Source organism: Martes martes, assembly GCF_963455335.1.
Source record: "Martes martes genome assembly, chromosome: 4".
Taxonomy (NCBI): domain Eukaryota; kingdom Metazoa; phylum Chordata; class Mammalia; order Carnivora; family Mustelidae; genus Martes; species Martes martes.
This window is the reverse complement of record NC_137891.1, coordinates 158,000,576-158,022,972: the sequence shown is the minus strand read 5'-3', so window position 1 is coordinate 158,022,972 and position 22,397 is coordinate 158,000,576. Positions and strand designations below refer to the sequence as shown.

Genomic DNA, 22,397 nt, shown 5'->3' with positions numbered 1-22,397 from the left:
TATGTCGTAGATGGCTCCTGTTCAGAGAGGCTAGCACTGGATATGCAGATCTGGTACTCGGGAGACAGCACTGGTTGAGAGAGGATTTGTCAGCCTGCAGATGGTAATTGAGCAGAGAAGAGGACCCTGAAGAACCTTGGGGAATACCAGTGTTGAGAGGTCTTTCATAGGAAGGGGGCCTAGCAAAGAATGAAGGGAAGGAATCAGACCAGAACCGGGAGATTCTCATGTCAGGGAAGTCGGAGTTTGGGGAAGAAAGGAGCAGTCTGCAGTGTGAGATGCAGCGGACAGCAGGTCAAAGGAGGAATGAAAAGCCACCTCTTGATTTGGTGGTGAAGAGGTCGCCGATCCTTTTCAGGTCATGTCGGTGACAAGGTGGCAAGGGAAGTGATTGCAGGAGGTGGGAGAGAAGGAAGCAGAGACAAGCAGACCGGAGGACTGTAGCTGTTCGGGTTGAGTGGAGACAGGAGAGAATGGAAGCTGGAGGAAAGGGCAGGGCGGAAGAGGCGGGGGCTTTGTTCTGTCCGTTTGTTTTCTAAGCTAGATCTCAGCTTGTTTCTAAGAACCCATGAGGAAGCTGAGTTTGAAAATGAAGGAAAGAAAAGGAAGCCTGAGGGAGTAAAGTCTCTCCATTGACAAGAGGACACTGTCTCAAAGAAGTAGATCAAGGGACTCTTTGGGAGTGGAGAGGAGTCATTCTCCCTCTGAAACTAGAAGGATAGAAGTGACGGTGGGAATAAATTTGGCCAAGGGCCTCCAGTCCCTCTCTGAAGGAAAAGGTAGGGGTGAGTACTGTGAGGAGGGGTGGTGAGCATGGGGGAGAACTTGTTGAGGACAGCCCTGAAGGACTTGCTGGGCTCGGTGTCACGTGTTCCCAGGTGGCACCAACCTAGGCAGCCATACAGCTTTCTCCATTTGGGATCCCATGGAAAGGTTGTGCTCCTCACTGGGGTTTGGAGGTCAAAGCAAAGTCAAGAGGGCTAGGGATAGACTTGGAGGTTCAAGGGCTGGCAGCCTTAATTAGGTCAAAGAGCAGGAGGAGGAGGAGGATGGAAGGAATCCAAAGGGGTATAGTTGTATGTAATCGGTAAGATGTGGCAATTGAAATTGCAAAAATGAAATGGTTCCAAGAGAAGCCAAGGGACAGCGCGTAGGCAGTGGGCAGGCAAGTAGAATAGAGAGAGTTCCTGGAGGTGAGGGTTCAGGAATGGAGAAGTCAAGGAATTGAGTGAAACATCTCAAGGTGGTCTTTCCCCATCTTCTGTCAAGGCCAACTAGTAAATATTTTAAGCTTTACTGGCCATATGGTTGTCACAGCTACTCAGCTTTGCTCTTGTAGTGTCCAAGCAGTCATAGATAAGATGAATGGGCATGGCTGTGTTCCAACCAAACTTTATTTAAAAAACAGGTGATGTGCTAGATTTGGCCCACAGGTCATATGTAGTTGGCCGATCTCTGATCTACAGGCTTAGTATGGTCCATGGACCAGCAGCGCTGGCATCATCAGGGAGCTCATTAGAAATGGAAAATCTGAGGCCCACCCCAGACCTATTGCGTTTTAACAAAACCCCCAGATGTTTTGTATATACCCTAAGGTTTGAGAAGCACTTTTTTTTAGAAATGCCTAAGTCTCTCCAATGGTAATAGGAAGCCAGTGAACCAGTTTTCAGAATCTTTAGTGAGTGGTGCCGTCTGGCATTTGATGTTCCGCCGAAGGGTGTGGCTTCAGTTAAGGGCTCAGGGGAGGAAAGTTGCAGAGCAGTGGTCCGTCCCGGGAGAACACTGGCCCACTTCCTCCTCTGTGGTCCTGGTCCTTGGAGCAGGGAGGACCACAGTCACCAGCTCAGTCTCTTCCACTCTTTTTGTACTTCTTTCTCCTGTGCCACTTTTGGAGCTAGGCCTCTAATTGCTCATTTTCTCTAGGTGGGAGGAGTTTACTCTTATGACTGCAGTTTTGGCCACGTGCCCAACGTGGAACTGATGAAGTTTATCGCAATGGCCACATTTGGTTCTTACCTGTCCACTTGTCCGGAGCCAGAACCAGGCAGCCCGGGTCTGACTGTCTACCACCGGGCATTTCTCCTCTACTCCTTCCTGCGCAGTGGGGAAGCCCTGAACCCTGAGTATTATTGCGGTGAGGGGCAGACTGGGGGGGCCAGGGGTGGGGGCCAGGAAGTATATCATGGACCCGGAGGTGATGCAGGTCCCCGGGGGCCCTGAGCTCGGGCTGGGGCTGACTGTTGTGGCACGGTTCCCTCCCCTGGGATGTCAGCATAGCCACCCCCATTCCCCCGCCCATCTCTCTGTCAGCTCACAGAGAGCCGCCCACCCCTCCCCAACCTCGCTGGTCTTCTAGGCTCTCAGCACCGCCTGTTTAATGAGCACCTGGTCTCAGCCAGCAGCAACCCTGCCCTCGCCCTGCGCCGGAAGAAACACACGGAGAAAGAGGTGCCTGCTGACTTGGTCAGCACAGTGTCTGTACGGCTCCGAGAGGGCTACAGTGTCCGAGAGGTCACGCTGGCCAAAGGTGAGGGTCACCAGGCCCTGCCCCGTCACACAAGTCTCAGACCTGCCAGACAAAGCAGAAGGCGCCTAGGTGTCACCCATGAGATACTGCTCGTCATTGCAGACAAGCGGGTTCCGAGCCACCTTCAGGGCCTTGTTCTCTTAGCATTTAGCCTCCCGGTGCCATCTGCCAGGGGTGGGTCAGCAGCGGGTGGTGTAGCAAACTCTGTTTTCACATCACTCCTATAAACTTCTGTTCGTGGCAGTTGACAGGCCCTAGGCCTGAAATCTCTGGAAGCATGCTTGGAACCTTTTGCCAGGCTAGAGTTGCAGGAGGCCGGTGGGAGTTTCGGATAGAGCTCAGTCCCAGGCTGGAGTGCTGTGCCTTCTTCCTGTAACCAGCCTCCCGCTTCCCCTGAAGGAGGGTCTCAGCTGGAGGTGAAGCTGGTGCTGTTGTGGAAACACAACATGCGCATCGAGTATGTGGCCGTGGCACCGTGGCCCCTGGAGCCTGAGGGCCCTCGAGGAACACGGGTGGAAGTGACAATGGAAGGGGGCTATGACATTCTGCATGATGTGTCCTGTGCACTAAGGCAACCCATCCGCTCACTGTATCGTACCCACGTCATCCGACGATTCTGGAACACGCTGCAGAGGTGAGTGAGGTCCCACCGCTCACTGAGCAATGCCCCGTTTGTTGTGTGGGTTGACAGAGGTGTGAAACTGGGAACTGGTGAGAGCGCCCTTGAGGCCCAGGCTTGCGTCCAGAGTCCCACGTCCCCCTGGGACTCCCTTCCTCTGTGCCCACCGGAGTCAGGGGTAGCTCAGGGTTGGCCCTTGCTCTGCAGCATTAACCAGACGGACCAGATGCTAGCCCACCTTCAGTCCTTCTCTTCGGTTCCGGAACACTTCACGCTTCCTGACAGCACCAAGAGCGGAGTGCCGCTCTTCTATATCCCGCCCGGCTCCACCACCCCGGTGAGTGACTCTGAGGCTTGTCAGCCCCACTCCACGCCCACCCAGGCTCGGAGTGGCACAGCTTCTGGAGCCCAGAGCCGCCCCCTTTTCCCTTCCCTCTCAAGTCTGAGGCACCTAAGCCAGAATTCCTTAGCTTTAGCCTTGAGAGCAGTTCTCCTCCCTCCTTCCAAGTTGCTGACAGAGAAGGATCTGTAGAGAGGCTGTCCTCAGCAGATCACGGGTGTCAGGGATAAAGACTTAGAGAATGCAGAGGTGCCCAGGAGCCCCTTCACCCCTTCTCCACATGGCGTGTTCTGCCCCCTCCCCCCGGCATCTTTACCTGTGCCCACTGCCATGAGCTATGCACTTCCAGAAGACCATAGCTTCCTTTGTACCGTGCTGACTTCACCCTTGGCCCATGCTGGCACATGGCCTGTTCACCCTGAGTTCCTGCCGTCACTCAGCTGCTTTCCCCAGGCAGTGATGGAGACATGGTAAGCTCTATCCTTCGCCTGGATGCAGCTTCAAGGGCCGCCCAGTCTGTCTCTGGGCTCCTCCCAATCTGGCCTTTGTCCTAGGCTCCCGTCCCAGGCTGGGCTGTGAGCTCCTCTCTGACCCCTGGACCCCATGGTCCTGTTTGCCGATTGGCGCTTGTGCCGTGTTTCTCCATGAAGGCTCCTACAGGGCCGTCCTTCCTGTCCCCAGGTGCTCTCACTTCAGCATAGTGGGTCCGACTCCTCCCACGCCCAGTTTGCGGCCTACTGGAAGCCGGTGCTGTCCATGGATGCCAACTCCTGGCAGCGCTGGCTGCACATGCATCGGCTGGTGCTCATCCTGGAGCACGACACGTGGGTACCCGCTACGGGCTGGGGGCCTGGGAGGTGGTGGGGGGACAGCAGACAAGCCCTCACCCCCCTCAGCCAAGGGAAGACGATGACGCTTCCCCAGTCTTTCCCAGTTACCCACACCCACATCCTCAGACAGGACCTGGCAGAGAGCAATAACAGTCTGTGTTTGGCCCCCACGCTTGGGACCGTGAGGCCTCACCTCAGCCCACCCCACTCTTCCAGACCCATCCCCAAGCACTTGCATACCCCCGGCAGCAATGGGCGCTACAGCACCGTGCAGTGCAGGATCTCGCACTCCTCCCTGACCTCCCTGCTTCGGGACTGGAGCAGCTTCGTGCTGGTCGAGGGCTACTCCTACGTGAAGCTGCTCTCCAGGTATACAGAACAGTGAGCCCCCGCTCCTCCCTGTCCCCCACATCCTGCATCTCTTCCCCTAAGCCCAGACCTCACCATTCCTTCTTCTCCACCCACTGCTCCCCACGTAGAGCTGCTCACTGATCCCCCGTTTCTCCCTAGTGCCCCCGACCAGCCCCCTTCCTCCTTCTACATGGTCCGCATCATTTCCAAAGCCCCGTGCATGGTCCTTCGCCTGGGTTTTCCCATCGGCACGCCGGCCCAGGCCCGACACAAGGTGAGCTGTGCCCTGAGTGACTCCCAGACCCAGGAGCCCTGGAGGATGGACTGGCTCTTTTTCTCCCCCACCATACAGGGCCAGGGCCAGTGGAGAGAGGAGCCCCCAGACCAAGGAATGCTTGGAATAGAGGGTTCTCTCACCTTGTCTGGGGGCCCCTTCTTCTGGACCTAGAAAGGATGGAGTTAGGGAGATCTGATCACCTTTATCCCCCAGATTGTGTCGGGTTTGCGGGAAGAGATCCTGCGGTTGCGTTTCCCCCACCGCGTGCAAAGCAAGGAGCCAACACCCAAGGTCAAACGGAAAGGGCTGGGGGGCATTGGTGGGGGCAGTTCTCCCTCCAAGTCCCCCCCCATGCTGGGCCCGCAGCAGGCGCTGTCTGACCGGCCATGCCTTGTGGTCCTGCATAAGCCCCTGGACAAGCTACTCATCAGGTTGGTGTAGAGTCTGGGGCCCAGGCCGGGTCCCGTGGGAAGGCTGGGGCTCAGCTGGGTCTGAGTGGTGATCGAGGGGTTGCCTCTGTTGCCCAGGTATGAGAAGCTACCCCTGGACTACCGGGCGCCCTTCTTACTGACACTGGAGCCACCGGGACCACTGCCGTTGGTGTCGGGCCGCTCAGCCTCTTCTAGCCTAGCGTCGCTGTCTCGCTACCTATACCATCAGCGGTGGCTCTGGAGTGTCCCATCGGGCCTGGCACCTGCACTGCCACTCAGTGCCATTGCACAGCTCCTGTCCATCCTCACTGAGTATGTCATCTGGGCCAGGCCAGGCAGTTCAGGGAGGGGAGAGAGTGAGTGTAGACTCTGGCTTTGGCCCTGGCAGAAAGCCTAAGTCAGACCCTGCCCCTCTCTGGGCCCCGCCGCCCCCACTCTTATGCACAGTACTGAGTGCAGAGTAGCGCCTGCCACTGCCCTCTCTGCCAACCCCCTACCTACCACAGCCGGCTTACTTTGGCCTGTGCAGCTATAGCTTGCTGCACCTGAGGCCCCAATAGTCTGATTACGGCTGCCAGCAGACAAGTCTGCCAGGACAGCTGCTGGAAGTGGCCACATAAGTGGCATGTGGGGCAGGAGCATGGACTCAGTGTCTCTCCTCCATCTCATCCCGTCCCCACCCCCACCTTTATGGGGTTTCAGAGTCCGACTCTCCGAAGGCTTCCACTTCGCTTGCAGTGGGGAAGGAATCATCAACATGGTCCTGGAGCTTCCAATTCAGGTACCTGCCGTCCCTCATGACACCTCCCCACCAGGGCCCATCATCAGAGGGACGCTTGCCTCTCAGCTGGGTTGGGATTGCTGTAAACGACCTCATGGGGACCCTGTGGCCAGAGGACCCAAAGCCTGAGGCCAGTCGCAGGACAGTGTGCTGGGGGCTAGGGTCTGAGGGCCCGAACTGGCCTGGCTGAGGTTTGCCCAAGATCTGCCGTTGTGCCCGCAGAATGAGCCCCTGGGGCAGGCTGCCAGCGAAGAGAAGCACACCTGTGTCGTCCAGTACATCCTCTTCCCCCCGCACTCTGCCTCCACCAAAGACAGGTGAGTCCCTGAGTCCTCTCTGGGAGCCGCCTCTCTCCACGTTCCCCCTTGTCGCTGTGGCGCCCAAAGTGCTGTTCCTGGGCTGTTGGAGAGTTGGGGTAGGGGATGCTGTTTGCAGTTGCTTCATCAGTCAGATGCTGGTCCGGAAAGGCCCCGTGGGAGTTCCATCCGTCCTGTGCACCCTCCGTGAACTGACCCCCTGCCACTCGCCTGTGGATTGGACTCTCCTCTCCGCCAGGCTCAGGGTTCCTCCTCCTTTAGCTTCTCGACAGATGATGACAACGATGTGGAGGTGGAGGCCCTGGAAGGAGATTCTGAGCTCAACCTGGTCACCGAGGTGTGGGTGGAGCCTCAGTATGGGCGGGTGGCACCGGGCCCCGAGAGCTGGAAGCACCTCCGGGATCTGACGTACTCCGAGATCCCTCGAGCTGTGAGTGGCCTCTGAAGGACCCCCCAACCTTACCGGGGGCGGCGCCGTCCCCTCCAGAGCAGCCCGTGCGCTTCCTGGGCCCTCTGAGTCTCTGTGCTCTGCCCGTCTCTGACTATGCGGGCTTCCTGCAGAGCTGGCCATCCGAGTACTCTGGCCGAGGGCAGGCTGACCCCTGACCTCTGCTCTTTGTGCCCCAGCTCCACCCTCGGGATGCTGCCTGCATAGGCTCCATGCTGAGCTTTGAATACCTGATACAGCTGTGCCAGAGCAAGGAGTGGAGTCCCCTGCCCCCAGAGCCGAGGGTCTCTGCTGGTCAGTGGGGAAGGGGCCCCCGGGATGGATCAGGAGAGTTGGGTGGGGGGAACCATAGCTGGGGCATCTGGGTCTCATCAAGGCTCTTGTCTTCCCTTCCTCCCTCCTAGCATTGGACCAGGGAGGAGATACCTGTGTCCACGAGATCCCTTTCCATTTTGACCTAATGGGGTTGTTGCCCCAGTGTCAGCAGCTGCAGATGTTCTTCCTTCTGCTTTCCAGAGGTAGGTGAGCTTCCTCCTTACAGACCCACGGGGCCCGTGGGCGTGGGAGTGAGCAAGCCGAGAGAACAGAAGAGCGCTGGGGCAGGAGGTGGCTGGGAGGCCACACGAGGGCCACCACGGCCAGGGCGGAGCCAGGGTGCCGGGGAGCAGGAGGCCCTCGGTGCTGAGCGGAGTGTGTGTCGGGCAGAGCCAGAGGGCGTCCCTCTCGCCGAGGGGCCCTGTCCCGCCAACGACACAGTGCTGTGCCTGCTGCACAGCTGCCTGGGGCAGGAGCTGAGTGACCGGGAGATCCCGCTTACCGCCGCTGAGCAGGCCACCTTCTTGAGTGAGGTGCTGCGACGGGCCTGCCACAGTCCAGGTGAGCTTCTGCCTCTTTCTTAGACAGCACCCTCTGGCCCAGCCCCTTTCTCCCCATCTCTCGGCAGCATGGCAGGGTTCTGTCTCGCTTTTGGCCTCCCTGTCTCGTCCCCTCAGAGCCCTGCCTCTCTGCCGGCCCTACCCTTGCCCACCCACCTCTACCCTCATCATAGGTCCGGTGGAGCCACCGGCGGGGGGCCACGGGATCCTAAAGGATGGAGCAGTCAGCAGCACCCAGGCCACTGGAGACACAGCTCCTCCTCCCCTGGTCAGCACCACTTTGTTTCCTTGGGCCTGTTTTCCCACTGAGCTTCTGTTAGCATGGATCCATGCCCCAGCTGTCTGTCACCAGGGATGCTAAGTGCCTCCTGCTAGAGACAGGATGCCATCCCTGCCTTTTGTCCTGGATCTCACAGCTCTACCTAGGGCTGCCCTCCAGGGTGGGGGAAGGGAGCTGAGCTTGGGTGGCCCTGCAGATCGCTCTGAGGTTGTTTTTCTCTTACAGGGTGGAGGTCCTCCTGAGACACTCAAGCCTCTTATCTCTGCTCAGCCCCCTCAGTGGCGCTGCTATGCAAGGCTTGTGACTCCCCAGCATGTGTTTCTGACTTTCCTCCCCGCGACCTTCTCAGGTACTGCCCCCTCACCTTCATCACTGACCCCTAGACTCCCTCACCAGGCCAGCCGGGCTGCTGACCTCTGTCTCTCTTTTCCTCTTCAGACGTCCAGCACCTGGCTGCCTATGACCTGGAGGGACCCTCTCAAGAGGAGACAAAGCCGAAGTTTGGGGATTGGAGCGGGGCCGCCAGCCTGAAAGATCTGGGAGGACCTGGGGCGAGGGCTGCAAAGGCCCAGGTCCCCACACTCAGTGTCACCCCAGCCAGTGGTAAGGCTGCCGGCTCTGAGTCAGTTAAGCAGGAGCAGAAACGGGAAGAAATAGAAGGCTTGGGCATCACGTGACACCTCTTCCCACAGATGCTGCCCGGAACCCAGAAGACCTCAGCCCACCGTGCCGTCGGGACTTACAAGCTTATGCTGGGCGTCAGGCCCCGCAGACAGAGAGTGCAGATGCTCCCCGAACCCGGTGTCCTGTTTATGTCTATAGCTGCGCGCTGGAAGCACTGAGGGAGCAGATGGTTGGCCTGCAGCCCCCTCAAGCACCCCGAGACCTCATCTTCCGGTGAATACCCTCAGTGCTGATCTAGGTTCTGCTTCCCACCACGGCCCCCAGCCAAGGCTCATGACCACCACGCTCAGGCGGATGGACTGACAGTCCGATCGATGATCAGTGGCAGGAACTCAGTCCGTGTCTTGCCAGCTCCTGGCTTAGCTTCCTTCAGCAAATCACTTGAACTTGCTGGGCCATGAATATTTTCAGTAGAGATGTATGGGCAGTCCACGGGAGCATGGGTGGTTGGGGAGTGTGAGATACCCCTCAGGAGAGTTGACCAAGCTAGCTCCTCCCTCCCATTCCTAGGACACCATTCCTTGACCAACCCTCCTCGTCCTCAGCCTGGATGGAGCCCAGGTTCAAGGAGGCAGCCAACCATTGTGCCTTGCTGCAGGAGCACGCACAGCGGTGCTACGTCCGTGGTGAGCAGGAGGCCACGTGAGGGAGCGTCAGGAAGGAGATGGGGGGCTTTGCGGGATTCCAGGCATGGGGGCTGGAGGGGCTGTTTCCAGGGCTTGACCCTCATGGCGCCTTCCCCTTCCTCCTCTTCCTCAGGGCTGTTCGGGAGTTTGCAGCAAGCACAGAGTGTCTCCTCGCAGGACTTGCTGATCGCGGTTGATGCCTGTGAGGAGCTGCTGCAGGAAGTAGACATCACCCCTTTCCTGCTTGCACTGTGCGGCCACACTCGGGGTTTGCCTCAGGCACCCCCAAGCCCTGGGCCTCTCAGCCCTGGGCCCTTCAGCAGCAGCATCGAGGAGGGCCCGGAGCCTCGGGAACGAGCTATCCTGGCTTCTGAGTCCAGGTTAGGGTGGTCCCAGAGGGACGCATCAGGGCTGCACCAGATCCCCGTAAACAGACTTTCCGAGCCGAGGGTTGGGCTGCGCGAGGTCATGCCCCCACATCAGGGAGGCAGTTGCTTTGTCACTGGCTTCTTGCTCCCATATTTCCATCTCCTCTCTGTCTCTCCTGTTCCGGCACAGAGTGTGCAGCTGGGTGAGGGGTGGAGAGTTGCCAGCTGCCATCAGTGAAAGGGGAATCTTGTTCTGAGGACACTCGTGCAATAGTAGTAATCCCTGCAACCACTCCGTGGGTTTCAGAGTGTGTTGCTCTCTGCTGGGTCCCTAGCTCACCTGAGGGCCCAGCAGGTCCCTGATGAAGGGAGGGAGAAAGGCAAGCAAGCAGACAGCTGTGTGTCTGGCCTCCACGGTGTGTTAGCATCAGGGAAGGAGAAGAAGCAGAGGGAAGAGGGTCCTGATGACACCCAGGTCCAAACTCCAGCCCAGTTCCCTGTCTGGAGCTCTAGAGCCTCTACCCTCCGTGCCCCCATATCCGTGCGTTTTCATCCCACCAAACCTTGCTTCTCCACCTGTGTTCTTCCCCAGTGAAAGAGGTCACCCTCCACCCTAGTCAGAAAACTGGGAGTCCTCCTTACTCATACCTCTGTGTCACAGAAATGTCCAACCGTTAAGAAACGTGGGGGTCCGAGCCAAAAGGGGTGGGGTGGTGGTTGCCTCTCCCATTTGCCGTGCCATTGTACTAAGCACCCTTGCTAGAGCCAAAGACTGTGTGAGCCACTCCCAGTAGGGACACAGCCTCCTCTGGGACTTGATGACTCTTAACGCCTCAACTCCCCTCACTCCCACCCTGACCACTCAGCATAGAGACTGAGGACCTCAGCGAGCCTGAGTTTCAGAGCAGCCGTGTCCCTGGCCACCCGGACCCCAGCCTGGAGATCTCTCTGACAGACGTCTGCCAGCTCAGAGGAGAGGCGCATGACGCCCTTCATGGCCTCATCCAGGTGGGTGCAGGTGGATGGGGGAAGAGGAGGGTGGAGTCCCACCTGCCCTCGGCCTTGGTGGGCTGTCCTGGGACAGCCTGTGTAGGTGTCTGCTCTATGCTGGGGGGAGTGTTCTGCTGAGGGCGGGCTGCCATAGTAGCCTCCTTCTAACCCCAAACAGGAGAAGTTCCTGGAGATCAGCAGTCTCCACTTCCGCACGGTGCCCTCCAATCCACACTACTTCTTCTACTGCCCTCCATCCAGCCGGAGAGAGGTCAGTGGCTTCCTCCCTTCTTCCCTCAGACCCTTGAGCCACAACCCCACATACCCACCCACCCGGATCCTCTTGACTCTTGGCTCCCTGAGGCCCCAGTGTGGCTCTTGTCCGGCCTTGGCTAAAGCTGTCTCTTTCTTTTGCTCAGGATGAGGGCCCTCGGGACACAGTGGACAGAAAAGTCAGTGACCTGGAGTTCTCAGAGGCTGAGCTCATAGGAGAAGAAGGTGTGTGGGCAAGTGGGGAGAGACGGTAAGGCTGCTTCAAGCTGGGATTTGGGGCCCTCTGCTATCAGCCTGTCCCAGTAAGCACACGACATGCACCCCTGTCTAGGAGACACGGCAGCCTGCTGTGTGGTCACTGAGAGTGACCCAGAGCTCGAGGTGGAATACCGCGAGAGCCGTGAGCCAGAGCTGGGGCCAGCAGGGCTCGACTCCGCCTCACTGTCTGATGCTGACACCATGAACCCTGATGAAGACTCCTTCAGCATCCTGGGGGGCGACTCACCGACGGGGCCGGAGAGCCTGGTGCGCGACCTGCCGCCTCTCTTCTTGCACCTCACGTGCTCAGTGCGGCTGCGTGGGCAGCACAGCTCAGTACCCGTGTGTAGCCTACCCACCTGCCTGGGTGAGTGCGGGGTACCTGGGGGCAGGCCACGCCTACCGATCGGGGCCTATGGATGTAACTCATTAGCATGGGGACTTGAAGTCTGTGCTTATCCCCGGGCTCCAGCAACCCCTGACGTTCCCCCTCTCCCAGGCCAGGTGCTTTCCAGCCTGGAGGGCCCCCCCGTTGGAGGCCGAGTGCCCCTGAGGGACCTCAGTGTTACCCTGGACGTCTTCGTGCTGACCTTGCCTCTGGAAGTGGAGCTTCCCCCGACCTCGGACCCTCAGCACCACCGGTGTGGCAACAAGTTTGGTGGGGAGAGGGGAGGCCTGGGCCTTGCTGGGGTGGGGGCCCATTAAAGGAATCTAAAGGCACTTGGGGACTCAGGATCCCTTAAGGATTCCGAGAAAGGAGTGCTGAGGAGGCCTAGGAAGAAAGTAGCTGCTGATGGTTGACCTTCGCTCCTACCCTGTTCAGGTCCACGTCTGAAAGCAGTGCTTCATTCCCACGATCCCCAGGGCAGCCATCATCTTTAAGGTCGGATGATGGCCTGGGGCCCCCTCTGCCACCCCCAGAAGAAGACAGGTACTTCTCCTTCCGCCTCTCAGGGTTCCTCACGTATGTCAGTTTTGTTCTCTGGAAGCCAGCATCTAACCCTTTCTTCCACTTAGGCACCCAGGACTGTCCAATTTGGCCACACCCCACAGACTGGCTATTGAGACCACCATGAGTGAGGTGAGGGCCTTCCCTCCCCCAGGCTAAGTGACAGCCCCTCAGCACTAACTGATACCCTTGCCAGCATATGAGGAAGGTGAGGCGCCCCTTTATTCTGGGATCAAAGTAAGGCCTCCCTAATCTGTGAGGCAAGGTGTCTTCTAGTCTGCAAGTGAGGTGATGCCCCAGGTGGCAAGGAGGTGCCCTTGGCCACTTCCTGGATTGTTCTCTGACTATAGATCCACTGGTTGCTGGAGGATGAGATGGTGGGGGCCCTGCGAAGAGGGGGCATCCCTCAGAGCCCTGCCCTGCACCGTGCAGCTGCCCATATCCACAGCTCTCCTGGACGCTCCACCTGCCTTCGCCAAACCCTGCCACTGAGTTTTGTGTTTGGGCCAGAACGTTCCCTCACACAATTCAAGGAGGTACGCTGCCCTCAGAACACCCGCTGATGGTTCTGGGGCCCATTCTCCAGACTCCAGATACGGAAGTAGAAGGGCCTCTCCTGGTTTCAGTCCATAGCGTTCCCCTCCAAACAGCCTCCTCACCGCATTGTCCCCTGCCCCATGGCTGGCAGTCCAACTCAGCAGGAAGAGACCCAGCCCCTTTCCTTGCCACTAGGCCTGTTGAAGTTTAGGCAACTTCCTGACTCTTTGCATACCAGGTAGTTGTGAGGGTCTGATGAGGAAGTGTGGGGTGCTGTGAACAGGGAGGGCTGCTTCTGCCTTAACTGTGGCCTTGGCTCCTGCTCCCCAGGAATTCCGCCGCCTTCACCTCCCTGGCCATGTTCTTCTTGAGGATCCTGACAGTGGCTTCTTCTTTGTGGCAGTTGGCCAACAGCCAGGTGGGTCCCAGGGGGAGCCCCCTTCAGCAGCCTGGGCTTGGCACAGCCATGAGGACAGGGCCGAAGGCATCGAAGGGGAGGTGAGCCTTTCCTGGGATGACCTGGGAATGGAGGGGGGGTGGAGGTAGGTGTGTGGGGCCTGTATTCAGCTCTGACTTCCTGCCCCTCAGGCCCTGACAGCCAGCCCCCAAGCCCCTGGCTCCCCAGAGGGTTCCGAGGGCACCCCCCTCCTCAGCCTGCCACAGGGAGGTAAGAGAGGACTTGGGCAACAAAGTCTGGGGGCTAGGACCAGGGACTTACAGAACCCTGGCCGTGCTTCTATCCTCGGGAGGTCCTAAGCAAGTTCAGTAGAGGTTCCAGACCTTCCCCTTCTCTTCCCAGGGAGCCAGCCTGGGCCCAGCCGGGGGCTGAGCCTTATGTCCAGTCAGGGCAGTGTGGACTCTGACCACCTGGGTAAGCCGGGACAGTTCCGGGAGGACTCTAAGCTAATGGGAGGCAGACACTGGGCTGTGCGGCAGAAGGACTGGGCAGGGGCCATCAGAAGGGACTGACATGAAGGGGCTGGGCCCATCAAGCCTGACACCCTTGGAGAATCAGATAAGCCAAAGGTTGGGGCTGAACCTCAGCTCATTTGACACAGGTTACGATGGTGGCAGCAGTGGCTCAGACAGCGAGGGCCCCAATGAGACCCTGGGGGAGAAGGCTCCCTTCATGTTGCGGACCCCACCGGGGCCAACACCTCCACAGCCTTCGCTCTCAGGCCTCCCTGGGCCCTGCCTGCCTGACTTCTGGCTCATCGTTCGGGTGCTACAGGATCGTGTAGAAGTGTACGCCCACGCACAGTAAGTAGGGGCCTGCACTGTGCCGCTTTTCCCTGGTCCCACAACACTCCTCGCCAGGGCATCCCAAAGTAAGACATGGGACTGAGGGTTTGGGTCGGGGTCTGACTGTGTTCTGGGGCTGGAGGGTCCTGACCACTTCCCACAGCCTGTAGCAAAGCAGGTCACTCTTTGCTTCCTAGTGAAGTTCAGAGCTGGTGGGATTTTGGGCTCCTAGCCTCGCGTTAAGAGCTTTTCCGATTCAGTGCAGCTTCAGAAGTTGATGTGGGACTAATAGGTGATATTTAACAAGCACTTAGTACATGGCAGACACTGTTTGGAGCGTTCCGCCTGAACCAGCTCCTTTTGTGACCGGGGGAAGAAACTCAAGCACAGTTAAGTTAAATACTTGCCCAAGGTCACAGGAAAGGGCAGAGCCAGGACTCACAGCAAGGCTCCTGGTTAAAGATGGCTCCCATCACGGGGTGGTCTGGGTTTGAGAAGGTAAGACCACCATTCTGCTCAAGGTCTGAGAATGGAGAAGAAGGAAGCTTACATGTCCTGCCCACGTGGAAGCTGGTAAAGCAAGCCTAGAGCTTGTGCTTCTGTAACTGCTATGGAGAATTCTGCTTTTCCCAGTTTCCCCCATGTTTGCTTCCCTTGGTCCAGTCCTATTCCCTTCTCATGGCTTCTCTTGGCCCCAGCTGCCAAACCCCACCCCCACCAACTGCGTCCATTCCATCCCTCCCCTCCAGGAGCCTGATTCGGGAGGATGGGGGGCCAGGCACCGAGTGTCGCCACCTACAGCAGCTCCTGGTGAGGCGAGTTGGGGAGATCTGCAGGGAAGTCAACCAGGTAAGGGACAGCAGGGAGCAGGGCTCTCTAAGCATGGGACACTGCTCAGATGAGGAAGGAATTTCTAGGAACTTGACCTTCAGAGGCTGTTGATCCATCACGGACATTTTCTTTGACACCTGGTTACTGGGGTACTCTTACTCCCTGGGCACTACAAACTGGGGAACACTCCCCCACCCACTCCCAGTAACGTGGGTTACTCTTCCAGACCCTGACTGTGAGCTGTTCCATCTTGTGGCCTTGCGCTGGTGTTAGGGATTCAATAGTGAATAAGACAGGAAACCCTGACTCTGGAGCTTGTGTCGAGTGAGGGAGATAGACATTGAACAACTAAATTACACAAATTGTTTCCATTACAATTGTGAAAAATCATACAGAGGAAAAGTAGAAACTGATGAGAGCATATGACGGTGTCTGACCTTCTGAAGTGTCAGGGAAAGAATTGATCTTTTTAAGCTGAGACCTGAAGGGTGGAGAACAGATTCTGGTAAAGAGGAGGATCGAGTGTTCCTAACCCGGGGTTCGGATCCTTGAGCCCGGTGACTGTAGGACGCATCTCTGACCCCCCAGTGATTACTGATGCTCTCTTGATCGCTGACCGCCTGTGATAACGGGCATCTTCTCTGGCCTTTGATCACCCCTGACCACTGCCACAAATTCTTTGAGAAATATTTCAGTTCCCTGATACCCAGCTCCTCCTCCCAGCGGCTGCTTCTGCAGGACCTCCATGACAGTCACGTGTGTAACTCTCTTCTGGTGGCCGAGAGCGAAGAAGATCTGTGGCGCAGCGAGACCCCCTTCCACTCCCGTCAGCGGGCACCACTGCCCAGTGATGGTGAGACCCCACCCAGGAGCCTCCCTCCCAGGCTGCTGCCGCCCTTCCTGTGTCCGTGCTTGGGTGAGAAGACCAGGGCAGAGTCACCGTGACTTGGTCACCGGTGCCAGGAGAGCAGGGAGGATAGGACAGAAAAGGGTCACTGGGTTTGGCCATTGATTGAGAGTTCCTGTGTGTCGTTAGTGAAAGTAGTTTTGGCAGAGAAGTGGGACTAGGAGCCAGAGGAGACAGAAGTGAGAGGATCTTACACAGGTGGAGCAGAGAAGAACCACTCATTTATGTAGTGTGGCAAGCACACAAGGAAGGAATTTGACAACAAGGCAGACTCAGCACATCTGTGTTCCACAGGGAAGGAGCCAGGAGGCAAGGAAGGGTTAAAGAACACAGGAGAAAAGGGACCGTGGAAGGGGCACCGGATGTGACCTGTCTTCCTAAGGCCGTGCCTCTGCCTCGCCCCACCTTCCTTTTCAAAATGACCATCTTTCCCTTTTGGGTAATAGGGCCAAGGAACGGTGTGGGGGTGGGAGGTAGGCGAGTAGGCCAGGTCACAGGTGGGAGAAGGTCAGAGGGGAGGAGCCTAAGGCCTGGTAGGAGGATCTGCCTTCCGATCAGCTGTCCCTCCTGATAGGCAGGCACAGGACCCCTCTGGGCTTCCTGAGATTTCTGGTCGTGATGAGGAAGCCCCATATTCTACTCGAGATGCTAATTGAAGTCTTGACACTTCCACTCTCTTCTTTGACTCCTGATGACCCCTCAGCCCAGCTCAGAGGGGAAAGCCAAATTATGTCATTCCTTTGCAGTTCTCCTGTCTGGTTGAAAAGGAAAATCAGAGCACTTCTTGTTTTTAAATAGTCTCAGCAAGTCTGTAGGTGAACATTCCTACCAATCCCGGACATCACGTCTCAGCACATCCTGAGACGTGCTCCCTATCAAAGCACCATTCCCCTAATTAGCGGACTTCCCAGGGTCTGGTGGCGTCTTCTGCACATTGAGCATGAGATAGGACGGCCACACACCTTTTTGCCAATGCCTTTAGCAGCGTGTAACGGAAGGCCGGTCGGAGCCTGGAGACAACCCTTCCTCATTATAGTCTCTCCACGTGATTTTGCTGGAGCCTTCGGCAACGAGCATTCTATTCCAGACAATCTCCTGTGTGCTCTGTACACGGCTCACATCTGGCAGCAGCTTCTCTGGGAAACCAGCTGGCTGCCTCTGCCATGTTGGGGGGCTCCTCTTCAACCTGGGAAGTTGGAAAGGGTCAGACCAGGCTCTGGACTGTGCCCTTGGGCTCTTGCATTCTGCCCTGCTGCCCTGTGAGTCCTTTTGGGTCAGCTGTCCTCCAGAGCGCAGCGTTTGCCCTGACTCTGCAGGTGTGTATCAGCTCTCCTATCCTCTTGATCCCGACGGGGTTCTCATTGCCCCTCCCTGTGAGTACGCAGATGGGGTGTGCGTTATGTATATTAGTACGCAGCCGGAGTGTCTTGTCATTATCTTCAGGATTTTCTCATGCTCTGCCTTACCGGACATTTCTTAGCTCCTTCTCCACAACTGCCTGAGAGCCTTTGTGCTGTGACCTGGTTTCCGAAGAGTATGGTCCTGCCTTGTTACCTGAAATGACCGTCTTCCCCCTGCAGGGTGATAGGGCCAAGGAGTCCCGGGTAGTAAGGACAAGTAGGCCAGTTCATAAGTGAGAAGTAGCAAAGGCAGAGGGCCGTGTCCCGCCTCTCATCCGCTGTCTCCCTTCTCTCCAGATTACGCTGCTGATGAGAGCTGTGCACCCCGAGGGTACCTAGCCGCCACAATGCAGTTTGTCCCCGGCCATTTCTCCTGTGACGTTGTGTGGGGAACTGTGATTCGAGTCCATTCGCGCCTGAAAATGGGGCCCAGCATGGGAGTCTCTCGGGGTGTGTGACGGGCATGAGAGGCAAGTGGAGGGGGAGGGAATCTGGAGAAGGGGCTGTCCTGAGCCCCCATTACTCCCACAGCCATCCAGGCCCTGCGCTCCGTGCTCAATGCCTTCTCTGTGGTGAACCGGAAGAATATGTTTGTCTATCAGGAACGAGCAACGAAGGCTGTGTACTACCTGCGGTACATGGGCCCTGGGAAGAGAGGGTAGAGCAGGGATCGAGGATGGTAGCCAAAGAGCTATGTGCAAAGTCTGTTTCACTCTCTCCCAGGCTCCTGGAGACGTCTTGCAGCGACCGGCCATGGGAAGGCGATGCGCTGCCCCCCTCCCTAGCTCTGTCCCGAAGCCAGGAGCCCATCTACTCTGAGGAAGCCTCGGCACGTATCACCCCCACCCCGAGGCCCTTGTGCTCCCCTCATACTTTGCCCACTGGATCCAGGCCCTTACCCGAGTTTCCCTGTAGGGCCCTCGTTCTCCCCTGGACATGGCTTCTAGCCGCAGTTCTGATGCTGCTCGTCCTGTGGGCCAGGTGGACAGGCATATCCAGCTTCTGGTGCATGGTGTAGGACAGGCAGGTAAGCACTGCTCGGAGGGGCCTGGGGAGTGACCAGAGGAGGTTCCAGAATCCTCCCGAGACTTCTCTTGGCACCTTCCTACTCTAGCTCATGCTGTGCTCTGGGTTTCCCTCAAGCAGGAGCTGGGTGGGACAGACAGATGTTTAGAGGGTAGGTCCTCTAGCTGATTGAAATGCAGCTTGGGGAAGAGGAGCCATGAAAGCTGACACCGGGTGTCTAGCCTGCATGACTGGGTGCTTGGTAGCTCCACTGGCTGGAGATCAAGGGTGAGTTTGGGTTGAAGGTCATGGGTTCGGTTTGGGAGATGGTGAGCGTGAGGTATCCAGCAGGCAACTGGATGTTGCTGTCCATGTTTACAGTTGCTTTAACATGTACGGGTCTTGGGTTAAGGTTGTTACGTACGAGGTAGATGTTATTATTACTCCCACCTTAGAGATGAGGACACTGAGGCTTTGAGAGGTGACACTCACCTGTCCACAGTTAAACAGTGAACTAGAACTTGGCAGAACTAGAACCTAGTGCTGGCTGTCTCCAGTGTGTGGGGGAATGTTCGAGTCTAGGGATCAAGGGCCAGGCTGGGGGGAGTTGCTGCATCCTCTGCCAGGGTCTCCACTTTCCTGCCATGGCCGTGTCAAGGTCCTGAGATTACTGACGAGCTAGTACGGGTGCTGCGTCGGCGCCTGGACGAGGCCACGCTGGATGTCATCACGGTCATGCTTGTTCGGAACTGCAAGCTGACACCCGCTGATGTGGAGGTCAGCTCCCTCCCAGCCTCCGATGGCCCTCCAGGGCTTGGGTGTGGGGACCGTCTGCTCTCTGCCCTCTCTGCGAAGCTCTGACACCCCTTTCCCTCTCTGCAGTTCATCCAGCCGCCTGGCAGTCTCCCCTCCGAGGTGCTGCACCTGGCCCTCCCTGCCTCCTGCAGGCCCTGGCTTCCTGCCCTGGCCTGGTACCTGCGGCAGAACCTGCTCATCTTCCTGCACTCGCCCAAGTACACGGACAGCAACAGCCGCAATCACTTCCAGGTGAGGGTGGGCCCCTCTCCATACTCCCCCCGACTGTGGAACTGTTCGTTGCGGGCACTGCAGGTGACCTTGGCCTGTGGACCTGTATATACCGCTGCCTCCCCCACCCCCTCCACCTTTATTGTCTGCCTGTGTCTTCCTGCGCTCCCAGCTGTGCCCGTCCGCCATTCCCCACTGTGGACACCATCCCCTGATGCTTTCTGTCTGTCCGCCCGCTTGGGCTTAGTTCTCTGGTGCTTCCTTCCTCAGCACCCGCTGCCACCACAGGGCAGCCTCCCCGACTTGGACATCTACTTGTATAACAAGCCTGGCGGACAGGGCACCGGCGGCAAAGGTACGCTGCAGGGCGCAGCCCCATGCCGCTGCTGAGCGTGCAAGAGCATCTTCCTGCCTCATGGCTGGGGGGGCCTCGCCCAGCCTGGCCGCTCAGGGAGATCTGGAGGTCTCGGACCGAGCCCTTCTCTGGATTTCTACCCAGGGGTCGCCTGCATCACTCTAGCCTTCGTGGATGAAGCGGGGAGCCCCATCTCACTGGCCTCTTGGCCCCCCTCCTCTCCGGGGCCCCTAGACCCACTGCAAGAGGAGGAATTTGAGCAACTGACCCAGGTCACTCGCTGCCCGACTGTGCCAGATGGTTCTTCAGGTGGGTCAGTAGCAGGGGTGCTGAGTTAATGCTCTGGGAACCAGAGGCCCCCTCATGTCACCCCCGTTCTTTCTCCCAGCTCAGAACGGGGCCCCACGGCTTCGACTGGACGTGTGGGAGAAGGGGAACATCAGCATCGTGCAGCTGGAGGAGAAGCTCCGGGGAGCAGCCCGCCAGGCCCTGGCTGACGCCGTCATGGAGTTGCGGCTGCTGCCAGCCTCCCTGTGTACTGAGGACGCATCTCCAGGTACACAGGCTCCAGAGAATGTGCCAGGCCCAGGCAAGACCGGGTCTCTGGTGAGCTTGCAAAGGAGGGGCTCCGGGAAGGCATTGCAGAGGCTCCCTCCAAAGTACACATTCAGTACACAGTTGTCCTGTATCTTCTCTGCGTCAGCAAGGCAACATGCCAGCCGAAGGGTCCACACCCAGTTGGTCCCCCAATTCGAGAGGGATACCACCCAAGGAACTCCCTTCACACAAACACATAGCTCTCAGATGCATATGCCACCATTGCCTGACAGGTGGGATAAGGGGCAAGTCACTGTCATACCTGTTGTGGGGCTGGGCTGTCTGAAATAGGCACACTGACAGGAGTCTGTAATGTCTGATGTCACAGGAAATCTCCGGAGCGGGTCGTTGGAAACCAAGAGCCCTGCAGGCCGAGCTAGCACCTTTCCCCCTGGCCCTGGCCCTGGGGAGCCCGTGACTCCCCCCAGCAAAGCTGGCCGGCGTAGCTTCTGGGATATGCTGGTAATGAGAGGATGGGAAGAGGTGATGCATTTGGCATCCGCCTTCTTGCCTGTCTCCTGGCTCCCCTACTGCCCCCATAGACCTTACCCCGGATGGCCTATCACATAAAGCAACTCTGTCCCTTTTGGGTATGCAGCGGGGCAGGGTCTCTCTGACACAGAGACCCTCAGCTGAGCAAGTGCCTTCACTTCCCTTTTCTCATGAAGTGCCCACAGGAGAAGTCAGGCTTGCACCAGTGAGGGTGCCAGGGCTCGGGAAAGCCGAGTGCTGCCCGAGGCTGGGCCTGCCCCAGGCCTCCAAGGCCCCCAGGCTCTCATTACTGGTTCACAATGCCCCCATCCTCCACACCATCCCCCTTCCCAGCAGCACTTCCTCATTCACTGCCTTGCCCCCAGAGTAAAACAGAATGTGGGGACTTGGGTTCCCCCAAAACAACCGATGACATTGTCCTGGATCGGCCAGAAGACACCCGGGGCCGGAGGCGTCACAAAACCGAAAGTGTTCGGACTCCGGGTGGCACTGATCGGGCACCAGGCTCAGATTCTGGAGCCCAGAGACAAAGGTGTGTGTGTGTCTGTTTGTCTGTCTGTGTCTGTGTATGTGTGTTTCTGTGTTATGGTGTTGCATCATTGGGTGGGGGGTGAACTCACAGGTAGGTGTTGGGTTTGTGTAAGCACACACACGTCACGTGTGGAGGTGAGGCTCACTCCCATTGTGTCTTCAGACGCAGGACCACACAGCTAGAAGAGGGTGAGGTAGGGACCCTGCAGCCTGTGTTTGCTCGCGTGACTCAGCGCTGGATGGAGTTTATGGTTCAGATCGGTGAGACCCCCAGCCCCTCCTCCCCTGTACTCAACCCCATGGTCCCCAACCTACAGCCCCATCGTGACCTCTCTCCCCCGGTTCCAGGTTGTGCCTCAGTGTCCAGGAGCTCCACCCACATGGTGTCCCGATTCCTCCTTCCGTCTGTCCTCTCTGAGTTCACAACTCTGGTCACCTCCATGGCCGGAGATACCAGCGTCCGTATCTTTGAGCAGCATTTGTGAGTTTGGGTCTGCTGGAGGCTAAGCTCGGCTGGGCCTGGGAGGTGATAGCCAGGGAATGGGGCTGTGCATGGATGGTCTGCTTTCTGTCCCTCGATTCCTCCCTCCAGGGGTTCAGAGCCAGAGATCTTCAGTCCCTGCTCCCTTGGACAGCTATGCCCAACGCCGCGCCCAGCAACGGAGCGGCACCTGCTGCTTCTGGGAAGGAACTTCTTGCAATGGAGGAGACCAACCCAGCAGGGTGAGGGCATGGCCCAGAGGGAGTGAATTCAGGGTTCTGGGGAGCAGGGTGGGCTCACGGGGATCTGCGTCTGGACCTCAACTGAGCATTCCTCCCATAGCTGCCAAAGCTGTGCAGCGCTTTGAGCCAGGAGGCGACGGGAGCTGTGGGCGAAGCGCTCCCCGGCAGAGGTTCTTGCTGCTGGAGGTCGTGGACAAGAAGGTAGATGGGGGGCCAGGGGCTGGGTGGGAGAAGGAGTTCAGTGAGGTCACTGACCCTGACCCCTGACTTCCAGCTACAGCTGCTGACCTACAACTGGGCTCCAGACCTGGGAGCGGCCTTGGGCCGGGCACTGGTTCGCCTCGTGCAGTGGCAGAACTCGCGCGCCCACCTCATCTTCTGCCTCCTCAGCCAGAAGCTGGGGCTTTTCCATCATTGTGGCCAGTTGGACTTCCCAGTGCGAGACGAAAAGGTGCCTGTTCCTCGGGCTCCCTCCTCTAGTTCTGATTCCTAAGGGATTAGTTCAGGGAAGTGCCAGCCAGGAAGCA

General features: G+C 58.0%; 1 protein-coding gene across 1 annotated transcript in view; it reads left to right on the top strand.

Moving 5' to 3' along the window:
- SZT2 (SZT2 subunit of KICSTOR complex) overlaps positions 1-22,397 on the top strand; it is a 52,234-nt gene that overhangs the window by 19,709 nt on the left and 10,128 nt on the right. The window contains 51 exon segments of the mRNA XM_080800538.1: positions 1,924-2,134; positions 2,357-2,527; positions 2,927-3,161; positions 3,354-3,483; positions 4,168-4,310; positions 4,533-4,685; positions 4,827-4,941; positions 5,158-5,375; positions 5,472-5,687; positions 6,078-6,156; positions 6,379-6,473; positions 6,735-6,903; positions 7,101-7,215; positions 7,326-7,439; positions 7,627-7,797; positions 7,970-8,064; positions 8,302-8,425; positions 8,515-8,705; positions 8,708-8,973; positions 9,271-9,386; positions 9,520-9,766; positions 10,621-10,762; positions 10,923-11,015; positions 11,164-11,242; positions 11,349-11,642; positions 11,775-11,916; positions 12,099-12,206; positions 12,293-12,356; positions 12,575-12,760; positions 13,092-13,259; positions 13,350-13,428; positions 13,561-13,632; positions 13,820-14,021; positions 14,753-14,852; positions 15,558-15,687; positions 17,439-17,591; positions 17,673-17,775; positions 17,865-17,970; positions 18,057-18,168; positions 18,805-18,923; positions 19,029-19,193; positions 19,443-19,527; positions 19,672-19,836; positions 19,916-20,083; positions 20,453-20,586; positions 20,982-21,148; positions 21,311-21,408; positions 21,496-21,628; positions 21,740-21,870; positions 21,971-22,071; positions 22,145-22,321. Of these exon segments, the coding sequence (XP_080656664.1) occupies positions 1,924-2,134; positions 2,357-2,527; positions 2,927-3,161; positions 3,354-3,483; positions 4,168-4,310; positions 4,533-4,685; positions 4,827-4,941; positions 5,158-5,375; positions 5,472-5,687; positions 6,078-6,156; positions 6,379-6,473; positions 6,735-6,903; positions 7,101-7,215; positions 7,326-7,439; positions 7,627-7,797; positions 7,970-8,064; positions 8,302-8,425; positions 8,515-8,705; positions 8,708-8,973; positions 9,271-9,386; positions 9,520-9,766; positions 10,621-10,762; positions 10,923-11,015; positions 11,164-11,242; positions 11,349-11,642; positions 11,775-11,916; positions 12,099-12,206; positions 12,293-12,356; positions 12,575-12,760; positions 13,092-13,259; positions 13,350-13,428; positions 13,561-13,632; positions 13,820-14,021; positions 14,753-14,852; positions 15,558-15,687; positions 17,439-17,591; positions 17,673-17,775; positions 17,865-17,970; positions 18,057-18,168; positions 18,805-18,923; positions 19,029-19,193; positions 19,443-19,527; positions 19,672-19,836; positions 19,916-20,083; positions 20,453-20,586; positions 20,982-21,148; positions 21,311-21,408; positions 21,496-21,628; positions 21,740-21,870; positions 21,971-22,071; positions 22,145-22,321 (7,350 nt within the window).